At 38.2% G+C, this 16109-nt stretch overlaps 1 protein-coding gene across 2 annotated transcripts in view; it reads right to left on the bottom strand.

The window, feature by feature from the left end:
• PDE11A (phosphodiesterase 11A) overlaps window positions 1-16109 on the bottom strand; it is a 127362-nt gene that overhangs the window by 32421 nt on the left and 78832 nt on the right. For both annotated transcript variants that reach the window (XM_027637449.1, XM_027637450.1), the window contains exons 11-14: window positions 9976-10122; window positions 9765-9872; window positions 4468-4577; window positions 1648-1738 (exon numbers count right to left, since the gene is read on the bottom strand). In XM_027637449.1, the coding sequence (XP_027493250.1) occupies window positions 1648-1738; window positions 4468-4577; window positions 9765-9872; window positions 9976-10122 (456 nt within the window). The remainder of the gene's footprint in view (window positions 1-1647; window positions 1739-4467; window positions 4578-9764; window positions 9873-9975; window positions 10123-16109) is intronic.

The following is a 16109-nucleotide window of genomic DNA, read 5'->3' as shown; positions in this document are numbered from 1 at the left end:
TCACTATATTGAGGTTAACATGTCGAAAGTAAGGGATAAATACCTCCTTTGTCCAACATGCCAAAAATCTGAAGAAATAATACAACATACTATGTTTCCTTGTAGTCAGCAAAACCAGACTAGAACATTTCAGCTTGTTTGAGAGAGACTGGCTGCTCAGCTGGCGCAAGATGGTGTATCTTTAAGTAGATTGGGGGATCCACATCTGAATTTGTTCCAAACTAAGCGCTGTTGTGTTCCATTAGCAAACAGTATCAACTGGACAAAAATCCTGTAGGATTAATTTTCTGGACTAGAAATGAAGAACTGGAAAAGAAGCTCTCTGAATGACCAAAGGTGAGGACTTGCATTTCAAGTAATACTTCACATCTCTGAAGAAGCTGGACTAGAGTCTAAAAATTTTTTTGTTTCATAAATTTATTGATTTTTAAGCTGGAAAAGAAAAGCATCTAGACTGACACAGAATTGTCCATGCCTTGAGTTTGAGACATTCAATTACGGTGAAGATTTCAGGAACTAGAGAACTCACCGTTTTCCAGAAAAACTTATTCCAGAGGCTAAACAGAGTCACTAGTTTAGGGAAAAAAAAAAACAACCGAACAAATCCAAAAAACCTATCCTTTTTTCCTATTCTTAACTAGTCTGTTTATCATTCAAATGCTGCTTTTTCTTACACCTTTCCCTGGTATTATAAGGAGCCATTTAATTCCTAATATCACCTTTTAGATAAGCTAGCCTAGGCTAAACAAATTGAGCTGTTTAAATCTCATGCTGGTGCTCTCCTTTCCTATGTTTACTTTTTAAATATAATGTCAAGAAACTGAACTTTAAAGCCACAGTCCCATGACAAATCTCTCTGGCAGTGTACACAGAGGTAAAGCCATCGGCCTGCTCCCATTTGTCAGTGATCACAGGGCATTCCCAGATGCTCTTCAGAAGTTACTGCAGATCAGCACATGGTCTCCAATTGTGCTGCACGAACAACAAATTTTGGTTTTATATTTACTGAATGCATTTTGTAACAACCTAGCTGTGTAAATCCACTGGTTTGTAAGGACTGCATGTCCATCCTTCTCCTTTTTTCACTGCATCTCTGGGGTAGTACCTGCTGTAGATACTGTTACACACAAGATATTCCAGGCAATAACTGTCTTCACATGTATCTGCAAAGCAATTGCTGTACTTTGTACAGCATGATATTAGTGATATTAATTTTTAAAAATAATTTATTAAAAATATGAAAAACCATCACAAAAATACTGATTACAGAAGACTGTCAAAGAAATTAAATTGGTGCAGTAAAGGATGACTGTGATATTCTGAATATGATACCTGTGGGGAAAGGTAAGTGTTGTTTCAGCTACCTATAAACCATCGAGCAGGATATATGTAAGAAGACTGAGAAAAGCTGACAGTATTATTAGGATATGTTCTCCTTGCCCCTCGCTGATTGAGACAAATATAATCTCTGGGCTCTATGATCAGCATTTGTAGTTGTTTAATTTTGTGCTAGTTGTGACCTTTGTGGTAACCAATAAATAATTCCTCAAGGAGAGGACATTAAAAAGGTACCGTGTGTGGTATTTCCTTTCTCCTGCTGAAACTGCCCAACAGCTAACGGTGAGATTAATAGTAATGCTTTTGTACCTCACTTTGGAGAATCATGACAGCATGATTGAAATGGTGATGCTCCAAGGTAGCAGAGGTGCCATAGAGCTGAGCTAAGGCTGATCCACTCCTGAAACAGAACATGGGGAGTCAACAAATACTGCTCATCTGCTTACGAAGCAGGTTTCAGAAACAATTTAGTAACAAAAGCACGTAGCCACACTTCACCTCCATTTCAGCAACCACACCTGAGTTGACAAGATCAAAAATACTAATTGAAAGCCAGATGCAAAGCATTTATGTTCCAGACTTTGCTAAATATCATCAGCTGATTAACAATTTTTCTTGAACTACAAGAGATTTTGTAATGCAACTTTCAAAGTGCCTCAGCAACAGCAGAGGTGCACCATTGCACAGTAAAGACACATAGCAAAGTCCTTGAGCTAGGATTTGCTCTTCCACTACTTTGTTTTTTTAATCCTTAATAGATATAAACACAATGGCTTACGATGGGCAATTAGAAACTCTTAAAATAAATCCCCAAAACACAACAACAAAAAACTAACTACAAATGCACTGAGGTCCTGTCAGTATGTAAAATCACACATTTAAAAAAATACTAAGGTAAACAAAAAACCACAAGTGAGAGCAGTGAATATAAAAGCAAAGTTTAGCATTGCTTCAGAATGTATTTTCTCATCATGTTTATTGTCTAAACCAAAATCAGATTAAAAATGCACAGAGCAGGTGGGTTTTCTAATTTCTAAGTTTTTCTAAGGATTAAAATCTATAGAATACAATTACAAAATTGTGAATCATTGGGAGGTGCAGAGAAAGGGACTGGATTGTCAGAATAGTTGCTGTTCACACTTTTGGGATCCAGCCTAAAGCAACAAGATGGGTTTTCTTTCCAAAGAAATGAGAATAAGAGATTATGCTAGAGACAGGAAGTCTCCTAGGAGCATATGCTATAAAACTGCACCATACTGATACTTAATTATCAGAAGCAGCTATATTAGAGAGAAGGATGTCCAGGAAACATTGTCCCTAGAGAATGTGATGCTGAGATATATAACAGAGCCATTTCAAACAACTGTGATATTGCCTCCATCATATACCTCTTGAACTTTCATCATACAGAACAGCAGTAACGAATACTGAAGATAAAACAGGAAAAAGTGATGCCTTAATTTATGTCAGGTTAGAGGAATAAATCATAGTTGCTGTTATGAAAACTACAGCTTCTGTTTTCAGGGATGTTTTATGCATGTGTGGTAATGTTTGTCTTTCATTAAATGTCTTCAGCAGTTTCTTTATGGAGTCATAAAATGGTAGCCTCCTCTTTGTACTCTATTGTCAAACAACAAGTATAAGGGATAGCAGCCTAGCGCTGAAACCCTACACCTTTAACTGAGCCATCCCTCTGCACAAATGATGCTGTTGTGTAATGTTATAGTGGAAAATTGGTTAACTTAATCAGAGCCTAAAATGGCTAAGATGTAAATTTTAGGTCTCGTAAATTAGGAACATAAACATCAATCAGCTGAGCTTCCTTCCCATTTGTCTCGTCTATTTTGATTCTCTTCAAGTCTCCGCTGCAAAAAGGCATCTAGCAGTGCTTGGTAACCTTTGCACCATGAGCTCTGTCTTTTGAGCACTGCAATTGATTTTCCTTGCTATGGTGATTGAAGATCCAGACAGTGTCATTGTTTCATTGAGATTGTATGGCAACACCAATACCTCAGGAAATGGCAGCTTAGCGAACATCAGAAACATCAGTTTGAGTGATGTTCACTGAGGCAACTTGCCCCCCAAAATGCGTGTACATACACACATTGCAGCAGAGTATTTCTGCAAAAGGTAGGACAAAATAGGCTAATGAAGCATTATGCTATCTGTCAAATATCTTTGGACAACCATTTGACCACTACCCCATCACACTGGAGGATTAGCAGTAAAGCAGAACAGAAAAAGCTGCAAATGCACACTGGGATCTGCAGGACATATGCTGATTGTAGAGGATCTAAGGAGTGAAGAAAACCACATGGGATTTGAAGGAGTCTCTCTGTCTGACAGCTTTATTTCACAGGATGTTGCCAGGGGACATTTTCTGTTGTCCTGCCTGTTCTCAGGGAACACTGATTTTGGAATTAATTTGACCATGGTCAAAGGAGTTTCCTTACTACCACAGTAAGAAGTACTACCCTCAAAACTTCCTCAAACCTGCTTCTACTTCACTGTGCCTGATAGCAGCAGCATGGACAGTAAAAATACACGCAAGTCAGGGCTGCTAAGTCAGGTCATAAGAACTTTGAATAAAATAAAATTCATTTTCAGAGTTGAAAACAGTCTGTAGAGTAAGATATCACATCATTGAAGTATGAATCATACTTCATAAGCTAGGAATTACTTTATGTATGCTTGCTTATACTGGTGTGAAAGTTTTTGTGAAAGCATTATTTCACTTTTATTTCTTTTCTTTTCTTCTCAATAAGGGAACAAGGTTTTACTCAATATCATGCATTCCAGTCAGTAAGAACAACCCAGATAGACAATTTAGATGTTTCCTGGGTTGAATACCAGAATCAATAATAGCTGAGCCTGAAAGGAACATCAAGTTTTGGCACCACATTTTAATATGTGGTGTCAGTTCAACAGCCTGCTACAAAGGACAGGCCAGCAATTACCTAAAGGAACAGAGAATGATAAAGATGGATTGTCCCTCACTGCATACAGGAATAAGAATACTTGGCCTTGGCCTAGGAGGCTTGAAATTAATGCTTCATTCTTTATCCTGGTCACCTTTTGCTCTCCCATGGAAGAAAACCAAATTAAAATAGTAAGAATTAGAAAGCTTACTTGGCTTGGAAGGCATTGTTGGTTCCCCTGTGGTCAAGGTCGTGACATAAGCATCCCACAATCAAAGCTAAAATTTCAATTTCACTTAGAATCTCCTGGAATCCTGCAGTCTGAGAGCAGAAAAAAAAATAGCAGCTGTAACTATCAGTAGCAAAAGGGATAAGTAATGTTAGTCCATCGAGCAACAGTCAACTTTGTTTTGATACCATGAACGTTTCAGTAAGGAGAAGATAAATGCTTTATTGTCATATTCTATTCCCTGCTGTATGTTAGATGGTTAGCAGAATAGATAACGTCCTTGGAGTGATCTGTTATTATCTCTGTTGCATTTTCAGCATGCCATTTCTCTGCTACCCAGAAGGCACTGAAGGCAAAAAGAGCTGAAAACAAACATCAGTAACTGCAGACTAAGATAGTAACTGGATTTTCTGATCAGAGAAATAAAAAAACCCCAAACTAAACTGATTCCATTTTGAAATTCTTGTTCTGAGAAGTACGTAGTAAGATTTCTTTAATTCTGAGATGACCACCTAGGTCAATCCCCACTGTCTGAGATAGCTGAGACATTAAATCAGAAGACCTATAAAAGAACCCACATACAATATACTCTATGAAACTGTTACGAACTATTAAAAGATTTTTTTTTACCTGGGACAATGAAAAGAAGTGGCATGATTTAAAGAGGAAATGTCTCAAATGGTTTTTTTTCTGCTGCAGATACCCACTTGAATTTGGGAGAGATTTTTGAAAACAGATGTAATGAAATTGCCTACAAGCAGATCAGACATGTCTGTGTGAATGGGGGAGCTGATTCTAGAAACATTTTTTTGCCACTATACTTCTCCTCATGGATACCTGCCATAGCAGTTTTCCTGCCTGCACTGACTCATGTCAGAAAGGAAACACTATTGGTATTGCTAACCTCATGCATCCTGAACAGATCCTTTCTGGAGGAGGTGCTAGAGCCTGTGCAGGACACTACCCTGTTGGTGCTGTGCATCTTACCCATGGCAGAAACAACCTGGTTCTTCAACTCTTCAGAAGCAGAAGGGCATATTGCCTGCACAAAGTACTGGCTGAGTTGGAAAATCATAACACTTGTCTTTCCACAGTGCCAGTCTCCAAAGACACTTTTCAGTTAGCCATATGACCTAGTCAGTATGAAAGGAAATTATATTCAAGAAATATAAAATATATTTATATTGGAGTACCAAATCAAGGCTGAACACTAACACCATCTGAGAAATCCCAAATACCACTGATTTTCGTTGGGGCATAATTTCACCCACTGGCAAGAAAAGGGTTTATGTGATACAGTGAGACTTGTTGTCCTTCCATGGTAGGAACTTAAAATCCACTCAGAAATGCCAGTCAATTCCAGCAATACTCTGAAAACTCTTCTATTCATCCCAAAGACCACGAATTCTGCTTAAAGAAATGCACATTCAAATCCAAGTACCCTCTGTTTAGATAGTCTGAAATGTAGCTGCAGTTAATACTTAGGCAGGACAGGGAGCCAAGCTCCCCCAGGTGCTCAGGAATGCATTTCAGTGGGAATTGAGGAAGTGCAGAACAAAAAGGACAAAAGTGCTACAAAAGCTTTATAATTGCTTGAAGTTTACACATCAGAAAAGATGATGAAGTATGAGGAAAAAAGATTAATTTTGTGTAGAATCTACTGGTGTACAGAATAACTTGAATATTAGGAAAGAGATTCTCCTGATTTCTAGCGGCATTGCTTTTTTTTTTAGTTTCATTAACACGTACCCAGGCAGAGGAAATTCTCTAAAAAATAGTAGTTTATCTTTTTATTTTTTTAAACATTGCTCTTGTATAACAAACAGTAATAAAGGTCTATCTTAAAAGGGGATTGAAAAATAGGTTTTTAACTGATGACATGCCATATGTCATTTCAGTCTAGAAAAAATATTCATAGCTAAGTTAAAACAACTTAAAAAAGAAGTTCTATAATATAAAATTGATGTTGTAATAAATATTCTTTAGCATAACACAAGCTTTGATTAAATTCAAGGATTCAATCTGTATTGCAAATGCAGGAAAGCTGATTAAGGAATTTATTAACAGTAGCAATATCTCAAAAATAAATGCCACATTTTATTTAATGTAAAGTCTAGTCATTGAATATATGAAAGAAATATAGCATATGTCACTTAGTAAAAAAACATTTAATTTAAAACAATGTTACAGTAAGGGGATATCTTCTTTGAACATAATGAAAGAAAACAGGGGATTACATTTCCCCATTTTCTGAATTTACACACAGAGAAAAAAAAAACATGGCTATAGACGATGGTGCAGTAAAATTTATTTTCACCAGAAAAGGAATGACCCATAACTCATGAGTGGCACAGTCTCCAGTGAGTTATGGAGGTCATTCTTTCATGTGAGGAAATGAATTGCATTCATTATACCTTGCCCCACATCTATATGTTTTGTTATTAGCACACCAGATGGGATTTTAATTTTGTATTGCTTACTTGTTCATTTTCACCCTTTGAAATAAGTATCAATGTGAACTGTGCTGGTAAAGGCATTGATAACAAAGCTTGGGCTTGATCCTGTGGTTTACTCTCATGCAATGTCTTAAATTGTGGGAGCAGCCTTGATGCAGTGCTTGTCTTCAGAATATTTGGACTTTTGAAATATAGAACTATGGCTTGCAGAACTGTGCTTATAATTGTTCAGGAGAGATAAAATACGTAGGAACATACTTTAGATATGCAAAAGGCTGAGTTCAGTAGGAGTGAAACAACTGGTTTACTCTTTCTTAGATTTCTGCTGTTTGGCTTGTTCAACCCAGCTGAATTTTCCTTCTACATTCAGTAAGAGTATGGTCGGGCCACTAGAGGCTACTGCATTACAGATTAGACAGTACTATGCTATGGTAAATTCTACCTGAATATGCCCTAAATAGACCTGTTGGATTATATTTGTGGTGCAGTCTATATTGCTGACTCTCATGGAGACATCAGAAATAAGGTGCAATAACTGCACAAAGCAGTGCTTTCTTGACCATAAGAGGTGGCCTCTAAAGCCCTTTAAAGGGCTTGTCAACGTATTTTCCCTTTTTTACAGCGAAAAAAGAAGACACATACTAACTCGGACGGTATCCCCAAGACAAATGCAGTAGGAGCAAGCCTTGTGCTGTTACTGGTCTCTTGACTCTCTTTTGTGTCTTTTTTTTTTTTTCACAAGATCAGTCAGACCAAACAGAACACACACCTGAACTTATTCTGTCCTCAGCCAGAGCCAGAGCAAAGCGGGGTGGGATGTGTGGCTAGTCCAGTGTTGTGAGCACATGCATCTGAATTGCTCAGTTTATTACCAGGAGTGAGGGCAATGAAATGAACTGGGCTTGAAAATGCCAGATCACATCCCACATACAGTTGCATCCCTGTGCTGACTGCTAAAAGGATCCTGAAATTATGCTGGGAGACCCACAATCAAAGCAGTTTATAGTGGAAGCCTGGCAGGCTGCTGGAGCAGCAGGGATGCGCTCTCTCCCTGCTGGCTGCCAATGCGGACACCTCTAGGCGAGATGGAGATGCCTGGTGAGAGCGCGCGTTTCCTAGCGAAAGAGCAGCCTGCCGCAAACCTGGCCTTGGAGCTCCACCTAGGGGTCTCACCGGTGAGGCTGGGGAGGCTCCTCACCCCGGGCAGCGCCTGGCAGAGAGATTACTGTAACTCACACCGAACGGCGCTGCCCGCCTTTGCCGTACTCATCAGAGTAAAACGCTTTTCATTTTTCTAAAACTGAAAAAAAAAAAGGTGCATGTCAAATTTACAGAACTCTAAAACCAACCGACACCCGTGCCTTCCGACCAGATTTCATTAGAGAGCGTCAGAAAGTGGCTGTTGAAACAACGTTAGTTCTGCTCAGCTGAACAGCCCCGCGCCCAGAAGAAGAGGTGACCGTTCTCCCTTGCTGAACGTCTCCGTTTCCTTTGTCTCGTGGTGTACGCTACAGCTTTGCTACACCTCCATAAGCACTCACAGAAACAAAGCCACACAGACGGGTTTGGACCAAGCACTAGACCAACATCTACCTGCTAGGGGACGTCAGACTTGGTTTTTTTCTTGCCCGACAAAGTTCTGGCACACAGACAATGCCAAACAGAGGAGGGCAGCCAGGAACCCACACACAGGACAGTTGTGCCTTGTGAGTAGGAAAAAGGCCACTGACTGACTCAAATCCATGTAACAGTGCACTGATCTGTGCTGGGAATGGCACAGGCTGTGGAGTTTCCCTCTCCACAGAGTTCAAATCCTAAGTGCACTGCAGAGACCAGTCAGCAACAAGAACACAGTTATTCATGGAAAAAAAATTAGGGAGCAAGCACAAAACATCCCAGATAAATACTTGCACAAATGCTACAAATATGGCCAAGTTAATGTTCACAATAGATTAGGCATTAAAACTGAACATGAAGAAAAAAATTTTAAAAACTTGAATTTTTATCGGAAAATAAGGCAAACCCAAAATGTAAAGTACAGCAAAAAGGTGTTTTGTGCTCACAGACATGTTGCTTCTCTTTCACCATATTAACCAGAATATTAAACATCCATGATCACTGAGGTTTTTACTGATGCATTTACAAGAATTAACTAGCCAAGCATGGGTTATTTCACACAGTGACATTGCTGTAGGGTAGGGAGAGAGCAATTATACTTGTTCTAGTATACTAGCAGCGGTACTTTCAACAGAATTTACTTGTATGCTGAAAGGAGCTACAGGTACTGACGGAGATACATGTTAATAAAACCCCTAAGCGTTAATGGTGTCCAGTGGAGACATGAGATTCACTTAGATCACTGTGTTGGAAGTTAACTTTGAAATGCTTTTAGGCAATACCTTCTACAACTATTTAGATGAAGCTGGATAAGGAGGTAATAAATATCAACATCATAAATACTTTGGGATTCTAATCTTCCTTGGTTTTGTACTTTCCAATTTAAGAGTCTGAAATAAATGTCAAATCAAAGGGTTCCAAAAGGAAAACATTTTGTAAGATCAAGATGTATAATAACAAGCTCACTCCAAGAATGCCATCTGTTTTCAGTCACTTTAATGTGCTTATGATACCACTGTCACTAAAACACTATAGGGTTTTGCCAAATATGCGATGCCTTAAGTTGAACAAGTCCTGTGTGCTTTGCTATTGGAAATGAGTAGCATAATAACCAGAAAAGAACTGAATGCTGGAAAATGTTTAGACACGTAAGGCAATGCGGCAGTAAAAGCTCTTACGGGATTGCGTCTGGAGCTGGATACTTACGGTTAACATGGCAAACATTAGCTGGCAGACATTGAAAGCATGCCTCCAGTTGTGATACAAAACCATCCGATAATTCTTCCTAACCGTCAAAAGCCACCTACACAGCGTCTGAAATTAAAAGTACAATTTGTATCAGGGCTACTAAATGTGTACAAATGGACAGAGCAGTGCCAGAACAAAAGCAGCAGATATCTGCAGCGCAGATGGTTACCTCGTAGTCAATTTTAAATTTCTGAACCATTCCAAGTTCCATGAACATCCGCAGGGCTGCAGTAATCATGGCATCCACATCAAGTGAGAAGTCATCAAAATGGATATTGTCAATGCCAAGCTCTGACACCAGAGGGATGTTTGCTGCCTGAAAATGCCAAAGGGAAATTTCCGATTCAAAACTTCGGTCTTTTTTTCCGTGTCACTCTTACAAGAAACAATCCGTACATCAGTTCTGACCTGTCAGATCTGCTTGATTCAAATGCTGAGCAGTAAAAGTCTTCATTTGAGAAATACAAACGTGTCAAGCTAACAGAGTGTGGAAAGAGTGGGAAGGAGAAGAACCTGGTATGAGCAGAAAATATGTTCACCATCACAACTGGAGCCCAGACACAGGGTTTAGACTGAAAGCTGACCACTTTACAGCTACTGCAGTAACACAATATATTCCAATGCAAATTACAGTGCTGTAATGCAAGAAACATCTGGACAGCCAGCAGCTGGGAATTTTAATTGCTACCATTTAGAGTTGCAAAGCAAATATACTGCTCTGCAGAATTTCTTCATCCAAATGTCTTTACAACCATAAGTATACAAGTGCCCTTTGCTTTATACTCTTCACTACACGTACACAGAACCAAAAGAAGAGCAATACAAAATACTTGTAGCAAAAAGTACTTTCCAAAGTAAAATGAAAGAATTTTCAACATGCTGATTATGTAGTAAGTCAATATAGCAACAGCAAAAGCCTTACATTTTGCTGTCTATGTAACAGGGACTTTTATTCTGTTTGTAAGAGAGGAACGAGCTTCTCATGAACACACAAACACACAGACAAGTGTGCCGGACTGGCTAATGCATACAGCACCTGCGTGAGCCAGGCAGAGGTGCTGACAACCCTCACGGGCTTCCTTGCCCTTCTTTACACCCCTTCAGACTTGCCATTCATCTCCCTAGAGAGGGCAGGTGGAGGAGGATGCATTTGCTGAAGGAGCATCTGTTCCCTGTCTCCCACAGTGAGAAGGTGATGGGTCAGGTAGAAGCCTCACAAAGGCACTAGATCCAGCCCACAGGCTATGAGCTGGACAATGCTGAATTAGTTAAAATCACATGGACTCAGCTGGTATGGCACATTCAGCTACTCACTTGCATAAAATATCAATTAGTTCATGCAACTCTAAGTTCACCTTCACAGTTACAGAATCTGCGTGACCATCTTATGGCTTCCTTCTTGAAAACTTGTGTTTTGAAATAGTGCACCCTAAGTACAACAATTGCTGACATGTAAAAAGCTTCTTCTGGCTGAAGAGAAAGTGCCATTTCAATAATTACTTTATGCAGAAATTAAGATGCTTTAGCTACACTACACAAGAGAAGATGGTGTAAGCCTGTCATAAAATAGTATTAACATCGTGGGTTTAACTTATTTGCTAGCTAGAAGAAAAGTCTTTTTAGTTCAGTACCCAGTAAAGCATGCCAGTACCACAAAAAGTCATGGCACTATACCAGTGTGTTTAACTGATATAGGAAATACAACAAACCCAGCAAGTCAAGTGTCATCCCAGGACACAGCTGAAGAACCACTGGAGCATGCAGGCAGAGATGTCAGTTCTGTTAACCGCACACTTCTTCGTCTGCTAGCATAATTATCCCGGTTGAATCAGTTCAGCATCTTTTTTTTTAAGAATTACTGAAAAATCTGAAATACTTCTAGATGATCCTAACAGGAGTTACACCTTAATACTCTTTTAAGATTTGTCTGAAAAACTATGTATATGCTTCTGAGGTAAAGAAAGAAAGAAAATATGGTAAGGTGTGAAGCAGGAAAGCTGACCCGGAGACTGTGCTGTCCAGAACTTCAGCAGGCTTACAAAAATTGTGACTTTTATCATTCAGTTATTCTTCAGAGCTGTGGGGGATACTCAAGATGCACAATAATATTTAGTCTATGAATACACTCATTGCATAAAAATAGACTCTCTATAAAATGTCTTTGAGGGAAGAAACACATTTTTACACCTTATAGTTTTTCTTCCTTAGTGAAAAGTTTAAATAACAAAAATTCTAAAACAGAAGCACTGGATTGTCAGCAGACCTTCTTGAAATTGTTTTATCAAAACTATCTTTACAAATCTACTGCTGCATTTTCATTAACTTTGAAGTGGGGTCTAATAAAAATTTTCACTTTTTTAGCATCTTAAAGGAAAATGGATCTTTTCCTTGCAATTTTTTACTGGAAACCAACACTGTTACCAGCCTGTTACAATTCAAGAGAAAACACCTGAAGCAGTTGCTCAACTAAAATTGTTTTTCCATTTGTCAAACACTGGAGAAATAACAATATATTCCAAACTTACTGCAAACTGAACAACAGGATATTAATAAAGCAAGTCAAAACCAATTTCTTCCCATGTCAGTCTGAAACTTTTATGTATTTATGAGGTTTTACATTCCTAAATTTATCAGGAGTGCCATAATCCAAAATAACTGCTGAATTAATAGCCAGGAGATAACAATTGTAAAAAAGAACCATTTGCTTTAAAAGAGCAATAAAGGAAACAACAGAATTATGAGTGTAGAATCTAATTTGAATAATGTTAAAAAAAATATATTGTGGGGTTGCAGCAATATTCTAGCTGCACCTGGCATTGATTACCCTCAGCTTCTTAGGCCAGAAATGCAGAAGTCTGGGTTTATAGGAGAGCAGTCATTAAAACTTCATTATTTTAATTACAGAGATATAAAAAATATTAATAATACAGCATATTAAAACATATTCACCCCTGAAATTTTGCTGTACTGCAGGAAAAATTCCAGTGGATTTCTTAAAATAAACAGCAATAACAACATTCTCTTTCAGGAGAACAGAGAGGATGAAAGTACCATGACAACAAGAGAAAGGGGCAGGCAATTAAAATTCCAAGTTACAGTGAAATTATTTTTTAAAGCACCCCAGTGTTTTAGAATCACTTAAAAGGTTTACTTCCTTTTGAGCATCTTGAAGTTCAATTTCCCCTTTCTAAAAACAATTAAGAACATTATACCCTGAAATCTTTTTACGCTGAGAATCAAGCAATTTCAATGCTCTTCGTCCTTGAGAAAAATTCACATGACTCTTCTGTGCGCTTACAGTAAATTAAAACTGGGTGTGCCTCCTCTGGTCACATTTCCATACTCCAGTACTAAACCAAAAATTTGTCTTCAAAGGAATCGAGAACACAAGTTTGGCTGAACACACGGAAGGCAAATGGTCTTGCCTGATGAGGTGCAAACTCAGCAGCTGCCACACTGGGAAGCTATCATCACTCGTAGGCAGCTTAAAAAGAGGATGTCATTCCTCCAAATGAGATCATAAACATAAGGTCTCATGTACCATACTCAGGAGTGCATGGTATAGGGTGGAATGAATACAGGAAGGAGGAAAAGAGCCTTTGTACTCAATTCAGATTGGAGACAGATTCTTCTTGCCCCACTGCTCTTTGCTATCATGTAAATTGTATCACAGCCTGCTCAGTACATATAAACAGGTAGGAGACAAGCAACTGGTTGAGCCTTACCTTATATCAGCCATTGCAAAAGGGCCATATGTCATTAAAGAGCATTTTACTTCAAAATACATGGAATACCAAAGTGGCTTCCACCATAAAGTCACAATTCTGGCCACTACAAAAGACAGCCCATGGGAACAGAAAAATAACATTTCTGGTTCCGTATTAATACACGTTTGGGCTGCTGTGGATGAATAAAACCTAAGAAGGAAAATGTAAGGAAACTAAAGTCAAATTTTTAGGGAAACTTTGACAGGCTGAATACTTGAAAAAAAAGCTACAAGTTGATGCTTACACCTTAGTGCTGCTGAAGACAATTATTTCACAGTTTTAGAATTATGTATAAAATGTGTTCTATAGAACACGTTCTTTATATTGTTAGCATGCAACTACATAACAAAGATAAGTATTCATTAATACTCATTTTTTCTTCTGAGCAGTGTGTTTAAATGTATGTCAGAAAAATGCAGCATAATATGCACACAGACACACACAGAGTGTTTAACAACATTCTCGCTGTAAGGGTGAATAAAGTGACTGCAATCAATCAGCAGAAGCAAAAGCGGAGTCTTCTGCTGTTCTTACTAAACACATTTCCTGAATGAGACAGAGATTTTACATTCAGCTTGGTTAATGTTACTGCAAATTGCTTTCCTTTTAATCCTGCTGACATGCAACACACAAGTACCTTAATAATGGCCAATAGTGCTATGAGAAAACATATGCAAACCATACCATTAAATGTTCTCTTACATGTTAACTTCAAATCGGTTTATAGTTATAAACAGTAAAAGAACGATTCCTTGCAGATGAGTGAAAGCAAAGGGGACAAGTTTCCTATCCTGAGTAACTTCCAGGTGTAATAGTTGCTATAAGCTTATCGTAGGTGTCTTGCTACATTACCAGTCCTTCCAAACAGGGAAGAAACTTTATGGATTTCCCTAGTGATCCACCCAGTTTTGCAACCAAACTTCCCGTGAGGGTTGAAACACTAGTTTTCACTATGTGAAAGCTATATTAACCTAAAAACCTTCTCGTTCAGCTAGTGAGATGTATTGCCAGTGGAGACCAGTGGACAGGTCACATGCTGCCAGTATAAAAAAAAAGTCAGAGGGAGATAACTCCTTAAGCAGGGAAAAATTGTATCATGTCAGGAATAAATAAGAAATCACAATCAGGATATTTAATAACCTCCTATAGCAGAATTTGATTATGAGGCAGTCTGGGTCAGTGGTGGGAAGAGGGCAATTTTAAGGCAGTAATTACATTTTGTCTTGTCTTGCTATAACACTCTTATTCGATCCTTATTTCCTGCAAACTGGCACACACTGATAGACAGCTTAAGTTGTTTCTTAAATAGAAGATACCTACAGCTCAAGGGTCTGATCACAATTAACTTATTCGGCATGTTATATGAAACAGTTTTTAGATCACATTTGATACTAAGAACACAGGAAAAAATGTGATTTCACCGATTGACAAAATCCTTACTTAAATGATTTTGCACTAATTGGTCTAGTAGCATATTCCTCACAATCTCCTACACCGATATTTGATAATGTGATAAAATCAAATGTAAAGAAACTGGAAAGTTCTTTATAAAGCATTCTTTCTCCTCATAAAATGTTCACTACCATGGAGGCAGTCGCAGTAAACACATTAAACACTGAAATCCTACTTTGCTGTCATTTTAAACTCTTTCTACTTCAGTTTTAGTACCTGTGTGGATAAGACATCAGTGCTTATTATGCAAGGGAAGTATTTTGAAACATACTGATAAGTATATTTGTATGGCTTTGTTAAAGAAAAAGGCACATTCTGCCATTTGATATACTCAGTTTCCTTCCTATGTGATAACAGAACTGTTCTGTAACAGTAACTTCCACTTACTGAATGTACTCCACTTTCTGTATAGCCTTGTTTACAATGACATGTGAAGTGGTTAGTAAGGTTTCCTCATCATAAAATACTGCCAGACTGATGGAAAAAAGTAACAAGAAATCTGATGAAATATAACACATATACATATTTCCCATGAAATATATATCCCAATATAGCAAAAGAATGGCACAACAATATATCCTAAATCCCAGGGGCACTCAGAGTCCAGAGTCCATGTACTATTTGAATAGCAGGTTGGGATCTGACCTCATTTACACTATAGCGAAAGTGGAGCTCCAGACAATGTGACATAGACAAAAAAAAAAATTAGACTGCCCTTTCAAGTATCTCTTCACCTAGAATCTCTCAGAGGACTAGAAACTGAAAAACCTTAAAGGATGATCATCAAAACCTGCATAGAAAGCATCAAAGTGAAGAATATTTAAACGTGATGCTTTATCACTCAATGTTCTACGAGGCCATTCCAGAGACAGTATTTTCTGATGACAAAGATTTTTATTTGCAAAGGGTTCTTTTCATATATAAGGGCCTCTAAAATACTTGCTTATATTTATAGCTGCAGGTATCTTTTAAAACATATCTCTAGAGTCAGTTATCAGCAGTAGTGGACAAATTTTGCACTTCTTCATAGTCATGGAAGACCAAAGCCTGTTATATTCCAGTCTGAGACATCTACTCTCTCCAA

The sequence above is a fragment of the Corapipo altera genome, unplaced genomic scaffold (genome assembly GCF_003945725.1).
Source record: "Corapipo altera isolate COAL_440 unplaced genomic scaffold, ASM394572v1 45, whole genome shotgun sequence".
In the NCBI taxonomy this organism is placed as follows: domain Eukaryota; kingdom Metazoa; phylum Chordata; class Aves; order Passeriformes; family Pipridae; genus Corapipo; species Corapipo altera.
Note: the sequence above shows the minus strand (reverse complement) of the source record. Positions and strands in the feature narration are given on the sequence as shown.